General features: G+C 40.5%; 1 protein-coding gene across 1 annotated transcript; it reads right to left on the reverse strand.

Annotated features, from left to right (window-relative positions):
* Nucleotides 1-4,976: 4,976 nt before the first annotated feature.
* CNRIP1 (cannabinoid receptor interacting protein 1) lies at nt 4,977-13,546 on the reverse strand. Its single transcript, XM_005425796.2, has 3 exons — nt 13,232-13,546; nt 12,411-12,555; nt 4,977-7,847 (listed from the first exon to the last, which is right to left on the reverse strand). The coding sequence occupies exons 1-3, from the start codon at nt 13,408-13,410 to the stop codon at nt 7,683-7,685; spliced, it is 489 nt and encodes a 162-aa protein (XP_005425853.1). The 5' UTR covers nt 13,411-13,546; the 3' UTR covers nt 4,977-7,682.
* Nucleotides 13,547-13,572: the final 26 nt, after the last annotated feature.

Consider the following 13,572-nt stretch of genomic DNA (forward strand, 5'->3'; position numbering starts at 1 on the left):
TGTCTGGTTTCTTAAGAAATTGAAGCTTGTATCGAGCACACTTTGTCTTGCTCTTCTCCTTTCTCTGCACCCCTCCACTCCCAATATTAGACTTTTTTTATGAAAATTGACTACTGAGTTGCTTTAGTTTATGAAATTACAAATCTGAACACAGTACACTGGATGAAATTAGTTTCCCTAATGATAGAGGGGCTGCATCATGAGTTGAACTCTACTGTTATAACACCAGGGAATCCACAGGAGATGGACAGGAAATTAGTCTCTATAAGTCCTATGGTTCACCATGACACACTAACAGAACAAAAATAAAAGTTTTACTGTTTTTAGTATTCATATGGCAGTGATTTCTGCAAAGCAACTGTGACCTGGAAGAAATTACTTTAAATCTCTGAATCCTCAGCAGTTAATTTTCTTTTACTGGATCTGTGGGAATTGAAATAATGATAAAAATACAGAGGAGAAAACTTACCAGAGCTAGACATTTACTCTTGACTGGAATGACTACTAATTTGCACCTGCTCATTTTAAATGAAGTCTTGTTTGAAAACTTGTAGACTATGGTTGAAACAATTTCAGAGATGTTCTGGTATTTTTGAAGTAATTTAAAGCACTGGTTTGTATCATCTATTGCAGATTGCATTAAAGCCTTTTCCTCCTTCCAGGAATTCTGCATTAAAGGGGCTAAACAACCGGTAACTCAGAGCTGGTCTGAGATTTGACAGGCAGCCTACTTTTTTCCACTGCATCCTAAAGACCATTGTCTCATTTAATTTTTCATTTCTATGAGATTTTAATAAAGGGTGAGGTGGCAAGAAGGAGGTGGGCTAAAACTGATTCCACCCTTTTTTCTCCTCAATTGAAATTCTTTGTTAAGTAGTATAAAACTAGCTTGAATGTTGTTCAGTAACATGAGCAGCATGCTTGGCCTGGCTGAGCTGTGCCAACTTCTACTTGGAGTACTTCCTCTAATGTTTTGAGGAGAGCTGCTCCACAGGGTACTGATGTACTCAGTTGCTATGCCCTCTGTGTTGGAGGTATAAGGGCTTCCTTGCTCATTCCATACTATGGAATATAGTGCTGCTTCTCCCACCCTCATGGATTATTACATTAAAAGTTCCTGAATGACTGAGGGCCTTGTATTTTGGAAATTGCCATTTACTCCAGAGCCTTCAAGGAAAATGAGTGATAGATTGAACAGCAAATGCTGAGGGAAGAAAAAGGCTTTTCTGTCTCTCCATTATGGATGAAAGATGAGAGAGAGGGGACGTAGATAAGCAATGACAGGATGTGAAACTTGAGAAGCTTGAGATTAGTATGAAATCTGTGGAAAGTTACTGACACTGAGCTTAATGAGCCAGAAGCTTAAAGCTACTTACCAGTAAAAACCACGGGGAGTTTAGTAGGAGATTTTTGAGGTTAAGAACAGTCTTTCTAGCAGAACTGAGAAGAAGTATTAAAGGTGACTGAGATGGAGACTATCAAAAGAGATTTTTGAGAGTTCTCTGCTAGTGTTATATTTTCATATGGAGACTCGTAGTGACTGTTTCCCCCAGTGCCTGTGGGTCAAAAGCACACTTTGAGATTCTCCTGTCTCTTTCTTGTACCATGACTACAAGCTCATGCCCCTCCAATGTTTTCCCTTTAGATATCTGGATGGAAGCTGGTGTCTCTGATTAAGGCATGGTTCCACATGGATTTGTAGAATGGAGTATAAGGAAAAAATTGTGTACTTAGCTGTCCTAGTCATGGTTCTCCAAGAATAAAGGCTATAGGCAGACTGCAAATAATCTCCCTTTCTTGTGCTGTTTGAATTATCTCCCAGTTCTGGAGCTAAGTATATGGCACCATTCCTTCTTTGCTTACTTAGCTGTGTTTGAGGGCTGCTGCTGGATTTGCAGGGCTGAAGCAGAAAGAAGTCAAAATTGATAGCTACTTTTATTAAAAGAAAAAGACCCAACCCTTCAAAAAATTTCCAGCTCTGTAAGTTCATTGTACAATTGATTCTGTACCTGTTTCCAGGTGCAAAATATTAGTTCTTGCTTCCTGAAGAAAAAGAAATATATTTTCTAAGATAGGGTAAATGATCTGTAGAGGAAATCTTTTCACTGTATTTATAACCAACAACCTCCCTGGAAGTGTTTCCTCAATTTCTTTAAGTTATACTTAATCTGTATTAAAATGATTAGGTCTAAATCCTTACAGTTCTGTTTTAAGCAAGGGAAGTCCATCCACATTTTAGCATATTAGGACAAATTTGTCTCTCATGTTTAATCCATATGTTTTGGTGGAACTTTGTAGCAGTAGTGCATTTGGGACTTTTGTTTTCTTAACCATCTACCTCCTACCCCCTTAAAGTAAGCAAAGCTCAGTGTAAACATTGTGAATTTAATTCATTGTGTAACCAGCACATTTATATCTGGCTAGTACCTTGTCCTGATGCACAAAATGCTGCCAGACTTGAACAGAGTAGATGCACGATACTTTTACATTTGTTTGTTTTAATGCTTTTCAAATCTCTGCAGGGTAGTCATATAGTTTCCATACAGAACAGGATGACTGCAGTTGTATTTTCATACCCTGGTGTTTCCTACATTTGCTCAGCTTACCTGTAGCATAATATTTAGCCAGAGATGTCTCAGAAGCTAGAAGTGAAAGTTATACAGTTAATTTAAAAACTCCAACACCCGGCAAATTAAAAAAAGGCACCAACTCAGACTATATATTCTATGCACAGAATTGGCCACAGCTTGTTCTCTCCAGTAAGTCTGAAATGTGGGAAGTGCCTGAGGTGAATCTGTTGGCATAGCAACTTAGTGAGCAGGAGAATGCCATCCATGACAGTCAGAAAAGAGTGTATGTTGTGATATTGCACTACTGCCACTTTTGCAGACCCTCTTTATAAGTTATTAAACTCATAAAGATTCAGTTCAAACTTCTGAGAACATTTGGTCCCTGTAGCACATATACTGTAGTTTCATGTGGATGTTACTGACAATGTTGTCACAGTCTCTCCTGTAACAGCAGGCTCCCAGCCTTGTCTTTACTGTGCTTAGAATGAGCAGAAGGTCCAGTTAACCATCAGGACTGTCATGTAGTTCTTGCCTTCATCATCATGCACTAATAGTTTGCAATTTCTTCTCCCAGGATTGTTCAAAGGCTGCAGATCCTAGATGGGATACCAGGCTGTTCCTCACTATTGGAATAAAGGAAGTAGGAGTGCCTGTTCTCTGGAGGAGGGAAACAAAGGTGTTACAGAGAGCATGCAAAGCACTGGTACGTGGATTGCAGCATCAAGACTCAAGTTTGTCTGAGTGAGGACAAACAGAATATCAGAGCCTTGCACCTGGTCAATGCAGACGTGCTGCCATGAATTGTTGCTTAAAATTTAATATTTTTTAGCATAAAAATTGATGGAGAGGATGTCTGTCATTGCTTTTAAGCCATGTCTCCAATGGAGATCTGTTTGTCTATGTGCTTATAGTGCAATTCACTGTGTGTCAAAATGACTCCAATGACTGCAGTGGGATAACTCACAAAACCTTACAGTAGTCACAGAGAAACAATGCAGAGAGAACTGGTTTGTCTCTCCCTAGCTTGATGCCATCTTGTCTTCCTAGTGCTGAAAGCCAAGGCTCATAGGGATTGGAAGCCTTAAGTCTTGCTATCAGGGAGAGGCGGAAAAGAAAGCAGTCCAAGAAATGCTGGTGACAGCTGCCAAGCATGCAGCAGGGAAGGCCTATGGGCAGGAGTGGGTGCCTCTCCAGGCCAAAGGTCTGGATCAGCTACACTAAAGAGGACTTTGCAAGTCATTGCTTGTGAACTTTGTAGAGTTAAGGGAAAACATGAATGTTGAAGGACTCGTTTTTCTGCTGCTTTGTGCTTCAGGGTTGACGTAGCTATTAAAGCGATGCTCACTGCTTTGAATTTTGAAAGTCATTGCATTTGTTTCAGATCTCAGAAAGAGGTTAGCATTTACAACATGCCACATCCTTATTTAATCAAAGCTTTGCATGAGGCTTTAGAAGAGTGGAACGCACAGCACATACACTAAAATTTTACATAGCAAGTGAGGGCAGTGCTCTTAACCAAGTGAAAAAGAACCTCTCCTGGCATGCAAAAGCCTTGTATTACAAAACTTACACCTTTATTGTACAGAAGTTCTGTTCACATCTTTTATACAAAGAATTATATAAATGAGGTCCTCTGATTCTTTGCTAGTCTGGAATCAGTAAGGGTCACTGCATTTGCAAACCAATGGACAGAGCTTCAGCTGAAGCCAGTAAAACCTCTTTACCATGTGAAAGTAGAGCATTGAGACTTGAGGTGTATTACTTCTGTTTCATACACAGTCAGATGGTAGGAGATACCAAAGTCCGTAGTAACTGCACTAAACACAAGGTGTTGTGCAAAATCTAATGATCTAATACAAAACCCTAGGCAGGATCACAACTGTAATAGTCATGACTAATAAATTGCTTTTGAATCCTGTTACTCAGCAGTATCAAAGAGCTATCTGCTACCTCTAAATATAGATGAAAAAGTGACACAAATATTTGGAATGTTCATTTCATTTTTCTTGTGAAAATGACAGCTGGACTCTGCATGACAAAAATCTTAAAGTCTCTTAGTTATAAAACCTCCAGCTATGAGTGCTTTCTGGTTTCAGCTGGACTGACACCTTGTCAGCATTTTCTGACGTATATATTTGATCCTAGTGTACTGTGTCCTGAATTATAGTACTGAGTTCTGTATATACAGTACTGAGTTCTGTATAAAAATGGAAATATTAATTAGAAAAAGCCGTGTAAAGAACAAACTTGTCTGGAGATTTAAATGCTGCTGACTGAATAATGCACCAAACTGTCACAGCAGCAGTTTTGTAGTGACTCAAATTCTATGAATATTCAACAGAGTTGTCCTGGATGAAAGAAATTAAAAACATTACTTTCAGGAAATGGCTGAAGTCTTGGGTCTCCTTTACTAGGAGCAAATGTTTATTTTGTTAGCAAAGCACTTGATGAGCAAGAGGAAGTTGATGGGACTATTTTGCTTTACATGTGTGGAATATCAGAGCTGGTGGTATGGATACTCAACCAACATTACATGAATAATCTTCTATTTAAGAATAATGCAAATCACATTTCTGTATGCTTAAACCTCACCCAGGGGAGAAGGATATAAGAGCTGATAAATGCCATTTACACCTTCCCCAGCGAAGTGATTAACCAATTCTCATCCTTTCTATCCCTGCTGCTGTCTATGAAAGGGGTGCTGCAATCCTCAGCAGCAATGTTCAGTCTTAGAAAATGGGACCTGTACAACAGTTGCTCTTGCTGATCTCTCCTTTCTTTTAAAAGCAACTAGCTCCATCTGCAGCCTTTTTCTTGAGCATCCTCTCAACTGAATTGCTACAGGACCTGCTAGGTTGTAAGTGAAAAGATGCCCTATTTGGCATTAATGTGGGCATGAGAATTTGCCCTAGGAAGAGTATACTTCCAGCTGGCTGAGAATAACAATCCTCCCATGCCAGGATTGGCTGGATTTATTCATTGCAGCATTTTTTAAATGCTGGAGAGCTAGGACACTGTGGATCTTACATGTTTTTTACTAGGACAGAAGACTGTGAATTTATGTGTCACATGTATTGTGTGCCAGTGTACATATGTGTTCGTATGTAGAAACAAAATGAACCAAAGTATGCAAATTATTGGAGAATAAAATAACTTTTCTAGCAATGTAGAGACAGAACTGATTCACAGCTGGAAGTCTAGAATAATTAAAGCATATTATCTGGGAACTTCTGCTAAAGTGCTGGCAGTAGTACTTCTGCCTGAAGTGCAGCTTTCAATTTGGTCAGTTTTTTTAATTTTGAAGAATTCTTGCTAAGAAAAGTCTAGGAAAGAAGTTAATGGAGAAGATTATTTCTAGATTTTCATTTCAGTAAATTTCGCCCATATAATATTGCCTTAGAATGGAGATGCAGCTGACTAGCTCACCATTACACAGCTGGATTACATCAGTGCCACTGTCAGTTCTTTTGGCTGTAGAAATCTAGTAAAGCTAGAAAACTAGTAAAGCCTTTTGATTAATAACTCAGTGGAAGAAAATATTTCTTTGCTAATTCAATTCTGTCCTAAGTTCTTACTTTTCGCACTATATTACTGGAACTAACTGCATATTAATAAGTTCTTCTGAGTGTTATCACATTAACCATCTGCATTTTGGCACGCTGGATCTGTGTTTCCTAGAAACAGTAGTTTTGGGTGAAGAACAGAAGGTACTTTGGACTGCATTCTCAGAAAGCACTGGCTGCATATGACCTACTGTCTGATTCTCTAAAACCACTGCTTTTTTAAATACAATGTTTTCAGCTCATTTAGATGGCCATAGTACAGAAGAAATTGTTTAGGTCCTTTATTACAAAGATCAAAAGTCATGTTTACCATTTACATATACAATTTACAAATTATTCACAAAGGGAATAACAGATATGCAGGAACTGACAGCTTACTTCAACACAAGCTGGGGACAGGACAAGTGTAGTTGTTTCCTTCCTTACCTGTCTTTACAGAAATAAAAGATACATCTGTTTTGTGTTGTCTGTTTGTGTTAAACACTGATCTAGTGTTTATGAAGCACCTTTAGTTATAACTATGCAAATGCTCGCATGCTTATCTTTATTTGAAAGACTGCAGTGCATGTGTAAACATGCCCTGGGATCTGCACCCTCACACTACTGAGTGCTTGTTGGTCAGAAATCTTGTCAGGCTTGAAAATGTTGATTTGTAAGATTTAACTCATCAATGTGCCATTAAAAATTGATCTCATCAATGTGCCATTAAAATAAAAATGGAGTTTAATATCAGAACTCTTACTCTAGGAAATAAATTAGGTATGGCTGCTGTATCTCTCAAGGATACTATACGATCTTAAGATAGGTCTTAGCCATGTTGTTAGATGTCTTGGATAACACAATGGACTTATTGCTCTTCCTTCATCATGTTTTATACACTTTCCTAATGCTATTTCAAAGACTGGAAAACTTAACAAAAAATAATCCTCTTTAGGAGATTTGGTATATTAGCAAACTTCACAGAATATCTTACAGCACTTAACAAAAGAGAGAATGAGTTCCCAAATCCCTTGGTATGAAAGCATAATACCAACAGTGCATTAGCTGCCATTTAGCTAAACCTACAAGTAACCATATTTTTAACTTTTGTTGTCCACTGGGAAGACACTACAACAAAATGCTTGAAGGAATACACCAATTTTGGAGAAAACACAAATGTAAATACAGAAATCACCAATGTGATGTTAATCCAAATTCTAAGCAATGAAGCAAAACACTTCACAAAAGTTGTTACACCTAGTTAGAATGATCCAAATACTTACAACAGTATTATGATATGACTTCCTACCAAGCTATCAGATAATCCTTTACCATGAACCTTTCAGTATTCTCAGGGCGACAGATAAAGAATGTTGCAGATGCCATGGTAAACTTAAAATACAGTAATAGGCAAATATTTTAGTGGCACCACCTGTATATACAATGTAGTTGCTGGAACATTATGGACAAAGCAGTGTAACAGTATGCCTTTATTAAGGCTTCTTGCTGGTTTAAAAAGGTAGATTTTTTTTTCAGGGAGATTGTCCAGCAGTATTGGTTTCCCATCTCTTCAGTGGAAGGTCTCTTTATTGATCCACATGAGACTGCGTGTTTCATTTGGTTTGCATTCGTACTCAATACTGCCAAAGCTGTTTCCCCACTGGCAATGATCCCGTTTGTGGTAGTTGTAGAATTTGACTTGCCAGACTGTCTCAAAAACTCCAATGTCATTAAACTGTGAGGAAGAGGGAATACCAGTGTTAGTGAGCTGATTATTTTGTTGGTTTCTCTCTCATCCTGAGAAATAACACTTATGAAGTTGCAGAACATAAAACACCTGGTATAAGGATCATTGTTCCTCAGATCAATAAATCGAAGACCTGTGAAACCTGCTCTAGCAATCAGAAAGTCTTTTATGTTTAGCCGTACATACTACATGAAGGATCAGATCCTGCATGTACTGTCCTCTTGCACTCACATCTGGGATAGGCGAGGGAGTAAAAATATTCAAGTTGCCACATGGATAAATGTTACTAACAACAATAATCAAAACCATAATCTTTCTTAAGATGACACAGCTTGTATATACTGTAGATCATGTACCAGTGATCTGCAGTGATAGAGACCATCACTTTATACCATACCTACAGACTGCAGTTGGGATTGGGAAGATTCTTCTTTTCCTCAGTCTGAAACTTTTAATGTATCTGCATTTTGGAGTCTTGTATTTGTAGTGTATTGACTGAGATGTGCTGCTCTTGCACACCATTTATTACTTTCCTGGGATTCTATTCCACATTTTACATGAGACTTGAGCAAGAGAATTTCTGTGTGCCTATCTGTAACTGTTAGTGGGACTGTGATGGTGCAGCTGAGTAATAGGAGCTAATAAAAAGATAATCAGCCTGTTTAGCAGATAAGGGTCTAATACAGTGAAGAAGTGAGAATTGACTTTACATTGTCTGTGCATGCAGCTTTGAAGTGAATGAGACTGTGGCTACAATAAAAGTTCTATGGCTATAATAAAAAAGTTCGGTAAAATAAAGTTGTTTGTTGTTTTTTTTTCTTTAAGTCACTCCTAGACACCTGTACAACATCAGAAAAACCTCAGTGAAGCTTTCAAGCATACATTATGATTTCAGTTTTAATGGTAATGGAAAATTTGAGTTCCTATGCCTTGAGACATTGCAGAGAATCTCAAGTATGGGTGTGAAGCCTGTATGTATTGCCATTGGCCCTAAGCCAGTATGGCTTGTTGATTGTGTTATGTTGTTAGAAGATACTAGATAGTGAATTTAGTGCTACTGAATGGCACTAGTCTTCAGTATTTTTTCCCTTTCAGTATTTCCATCACTCACTTTAATGACAGCTTCTTCACTTGACTGTTTTCCATTCCTATCATGTGCCTGGGAGCTGATCTTTGATCATCTGCCTGCTACAATCACACTTGCAAGGTCAGTATGAAAGCCCTTTTGCAGAGAAATTGTTCCCAATTTACAAGCAGAGTCTTCTGTATCCAGATTTTTCAGAAGGACACATTTGAAGTTGTTTTTTTTGAAATTAAAAATGTGGTTTGTAAGGTGCTGCTGTGTAACAGCCATTACTTTAAACCTTCCCTCCGCTGACCCTGGTAAGTTAAATTTAGCCTTGACAATAGCAGAAGTTGCTGTGTGCTGTAAGTGGAGGGGTTTTATTCGGCTCCAGTTACAAGTGTTACCTTGAAGGAGTAACAGAAACATTTCTGCCACTTCCTTTGACTAAGAAAGAATCAGATGTACAGGCTATTTTATCTCTCCCGGCAACTAAAACCTTAACTAAGGACTTTTTTTTAATCAATCATCTTTGATAGTAGTCCTGTTACACTCATAATGCAAGACAGTAAAGGTTAAGCACATTGGGTATTACTGTGCACAGTCCACACAACTTGTTAGAGAGGAGAATCAGGCATCCTCACGGTGGAAACTAAGGAAGAAAAGGCATTTCTAGTAACATTTTTAGAAGGTGATATGACACAAGAGCATAATTTCATTTCATTAATGTATGAAGGATCTGAATTTCAAAAAGATAGATGAAGAAAGCAAATTTAATTTTCCTTAATGACCCAGTTTTCTGAGCTACCCTGAGTAGTTTGACTGCTCTGGGTTTCCAGGAGAAGGAAAAAATTAATTGCAGAGCTTTTCTACTACCATGTGCTTCCCTCAGCCTGGTACTTAGCACATGCAGAACCTCTGTGGCATAATGAACATTCTGCATCCTTAGAGCTCCCTGAATCCCAATGGCTCCTACAGTTGAATCCTGGCTACTCCACTGAGCTTATATATGGGCATCCCCAGGGAGGAAGAATATCCCTGCTCTTTGCAGGTCAGGCTTCAGATTAAATATATTTTCCTGTCTGCTCTTCTCTATCATCTGGTGCTGTAGGAGTAAATACTTATTTAATCACTCCCTCTACATCTGCATGCTGAGTTATTATTGTGAATACAGTTCTAGCTTCTTTATTCAATCTTAGACTAGTCTGATCAAAAATAAAATGAGGCCCAAAGGCAGGCTTCTAACTTAGTTTACACCATTTGCTAGACAGTTTAGCAGTTTCTGGATAGTCTGCATGATTGACCAATCAGGTAACAGAAACATATAATCAGATTCTGGAATTCAGAAACAGGATTGCTGTTCAACATGTATAAACTCTGGCTGTCATGGGTCAGATGTCTACTAGCCAGTTAAAGCAGCAACACAAAGAATTATTTGTTAAAAGTTTCAAAGCAGATAGCAAAGAAGTTTTTATGGAGCTTAATGGACCTTAAGTCATTCAGACACTAGATTGGCAATATCAGACTTGTTTTTGACTGCAGGACTGATCTCACAATCTATTTCTAATGTGAATTCAGTTTTTATGCCTAAAATAGTGTCCTTATCACCATAGGATGCATCAGGATTCTGTCTGTTTTAGAAAAGGAAGTGGAGGCAGAAGTTCCTCATAGTTGAAGGAAATAGGAAAATCTAAAGCTGTCTGCAATAAACTCAGTTTTGAAGGTTCAGGAAGTAGGTATCCAAAGCAGTTTTCAGACTGGGCTATCTGAGGCTTGTTCCCTAAATCTATTACAGCTCCACTTAGCTAAGCACATAAATGATGAGTTAAACATATAAATCCCTGTTGAGTTGTCTATATTTAACACTTAAAAGTATCATTTGTGGGTATCTAAGTCTGTACTGATGAACCTATATATCAAGATCAGTTCCTAAAAGGAATTAAGGACTTGCTTAATGCTTGAAAATCCTATTAGTCATGGTTAATATCCCAGGATCTGATCTGCAAAAGCAGCTCTTTGGGCAAATATTGTGGCTACTCATTCTGATGCTGCAACAAACCATGTCAGAGCTTGTCACTGAAAGTCAGAACCTCCTTACATTTCATCTGTGATTTGACTTGTTTTTCTCCAAAGGAAAAGTTAAATTTCTAGATTTTCAGAGTTCACATCAGTGCTGCACTTAAGGGTAAAGGTAACCAGCAAAACAGGGATGCCTGAGTCAAAGCAGATGGTTTTTTGGGAATGCTGTCCTTTCTCCTCCTGGTGCAAGGTGGAATATAACTACAATGATCAACAGTAGCATCCAGCAGCTATGTTCAGCTTTTTGTGAAATAATACTGTGTTTGGTTTTCCTGGGTGGTGGCTGTATATAAAAGTGATTAACATAATACTCCATATTAGTCTTAATAACCTACGATTATGAAATAGTAATTTGATGTGGATCTCCAAAATTTTTAGGCACATTGTAATTATTAGAAACACCAAATGGAGATGTTACAGTTCTTATTCAAAAGAGGATTACCATACTGAACTATGATTCCAGAAAAAAAATACTGAAGAGCAATATGAAATCTTGTGTGCAGTAAGCATACGTCATAAAATTCTGAAATTTGGTGGGCTTGTTTAAGCTGGGACAGGCTCTTAAGAGAGCTTCAGATGAAGATGGCTTACTGCCTTGATTCCTTTTTTTGGTAGAGAAAACATGGAATAAACAGCGGGAATCCCTCACAGCTATAATCAGGAGAAGAAAAAAACCTGCCAAAACTGAGCATACCACCCAAAGAGTGCTGTGGAAATCTGCCTGTCTCCATGTTTTCTGTTAGCTTTGCTGCCTTGTGGGCTGGAGCTTTTGTCATCTCACTTTGGGGCCATGGAGCCTCTCTTTATGACTGGGGTGAGGAGCCACTTAAATACGAATTTAGGTTTGTGGGTGCAGATAATGGAAACATATGGGAAAAGAGAGAAGACAGCCTTAGATGTTCTCCTGCATGCTTCTAGTCTCTAGCAAGTCCTCAGGCATGCTGAAGGTGACAGATTGAAGGGGAGAGCAGTCACCCCTTGTGCTTGGGGCATGCTCTGTGCCAAAAAAAAATGGTGCTACCAGGCAAAAGAGGGTCCCTGTATGCCAAGGGATTGGATCTCTAGCCAAGAACCTCAGTGGGAGCTGCCTGATATGTATAGTACGTCCTATAGAAGGGATGGGATGTTCAGCACACAATTATTTCTGCTGCAGCACCCCAAAGGGTTTTACAGGTCTCTAGAAAACCTTATACTTCCTCCTGGCCCTTGCCGTTTTCTTGGGAGAGAAGGCAGCAGGATTTGTATTTTCCAGCTATGTTCTGGCCAACAACCTTAGTGACACAAAGCAAAAAGGAAGGCAGCAGCTGTGACCAGACTTTGCCCTGGAATATTTCACCACACTCTCTCTGGGAGTCAACCCCCTGCTGCCCTCCCTCATCCTCTCATGCCAGGCTTGGAGAACCACATACCTGCATGTTGACTTGGATGGGCTGTCTCTCCCCACTTTTGGTATGGGGCACCCCCTCGGTGTCATAGATCCCCGTGTAAGAGGCCACTTGTGCATCACGTGATTTTTCTTCCAGTGGGACATTAACACCGCCGATTCCCATGGCCCTACAAAAAGACAGGATCCAGCCTTTCACAGCCCTGAATTCCCCCTTCCTTGGCAGTTTGAAGCCAGTGCATGGGTTTGCAGCCTGGTAGCCTCTGTACTGGGAAAAAGCTTCAGGCATTTTAGCAGACCTGCATGCGCTGCTGACTCATTGGGGCTCCTGAAATATGCCAGGGCTCTGCAGTCACCCAGGGAAGGAGTAGGAAGGAGTAGAAAGGAGTGGCAGGCGGGATCTGATTTCGAATGGATCGGGAGAGGTTAGTCGAATCTCCTCGGCGGGGCCGCCCCTCCACCCAGAGCTGGTTCCCCATCTGGCCTCTGTCTCTGCTTTGCCACGCCGAAGCGAGGCTGGGGCATTGTGTAGGAGGGGCTTCTTCCTCCAGCGAAAGCCGCGGGGAAGGAATGAGAAAAGGAGCTGGGCTTGAAAAATCTCCAGGAGAAGGTGTGGAGGGAGAGGGAAGGCAGCGATTGCCAAACGTGCCAGCCAGGCGGAGTACAGGGAACAGCTGGCGAGGGACCCAGAAACGGAGCCACTGAAGTAAAAGGGCGGGGAGGGAGAAATCACGGAAACCCCGCGCTGACAGCCTGCCAGGAAAAAACATTAAACGTCTAAAAATAAAGCAGCAGAGAGGGCGAGGAGGGCCGGGGGAGCCGCCCGAGGAGGACGGCCGCACTTACGTGGCCTGGACGGTGCCGGGTCGGAGGGACACCTCGATCTTGTACTTGGCCCCGGTCAGCAGCTTGATGGTGCGGTTCTGACCGAAGCGCTGCCCGTCCACCTTGAAATACACGGCCCCGTCGTTGGGCTGGATTTTGAGGGAGACGCTGATTTTCACGAGGCCGGGGATGTCGCCCATCTCTTGCGGCCGGAGGGGCCTGTGGGCTCTGCGCGCGTCTCGCCCCCTCCGAGGAAAGGCGGCTGGCCGGGAGCGAGGGAGAGGAAGAGGAGGAGGGAGAAGGAAGAGGAGGGGCTGCCGGATCCCAGCCAGCCCAGCCCTTCCCAAAAGCAGCGGATGAGA

Source organism: Geospiza fortis, unplaced genomic scaffold (genome assembly GCF_000277835.1).
Source record: "Geospiza fortis unplaced genomic scaffold, GeoFor_1.0 scaffold134, whole genome shotgun sequence".
Classification (NCBI taxonomy): Eukaryota; Metazoa; Chordata; class Aves; order Passeriformes; family Thraupidae; genus Geospiza; species Geospiza fortis.

Excerpts from the sequence above, each read along its gene's own strand:
- CNRIP1 (XM_005425796.2), bottom strand. The coding sequence starts at position 13,410 with ATGGGCGACATCCCCGGCCTCGTGAAAATCAGCGTCTCCCTCAAAATC. Across the intron at positions 12,556-13,231 it reads CCCGGCACCGTCCAGGCCAC|GGCCATGGGAATCGGCGGTG; the intron begins GTAAGTGCGGCC and ends GTCTTTTTGTAG. Across the intron at positions 7,848-12,410 it reads CCATCCAAGTCAACATGCAG|TTTAATGACATTGGAGTTTT; the intron begins GTATGTGGTTCT and ends TCTTCCTCACAG.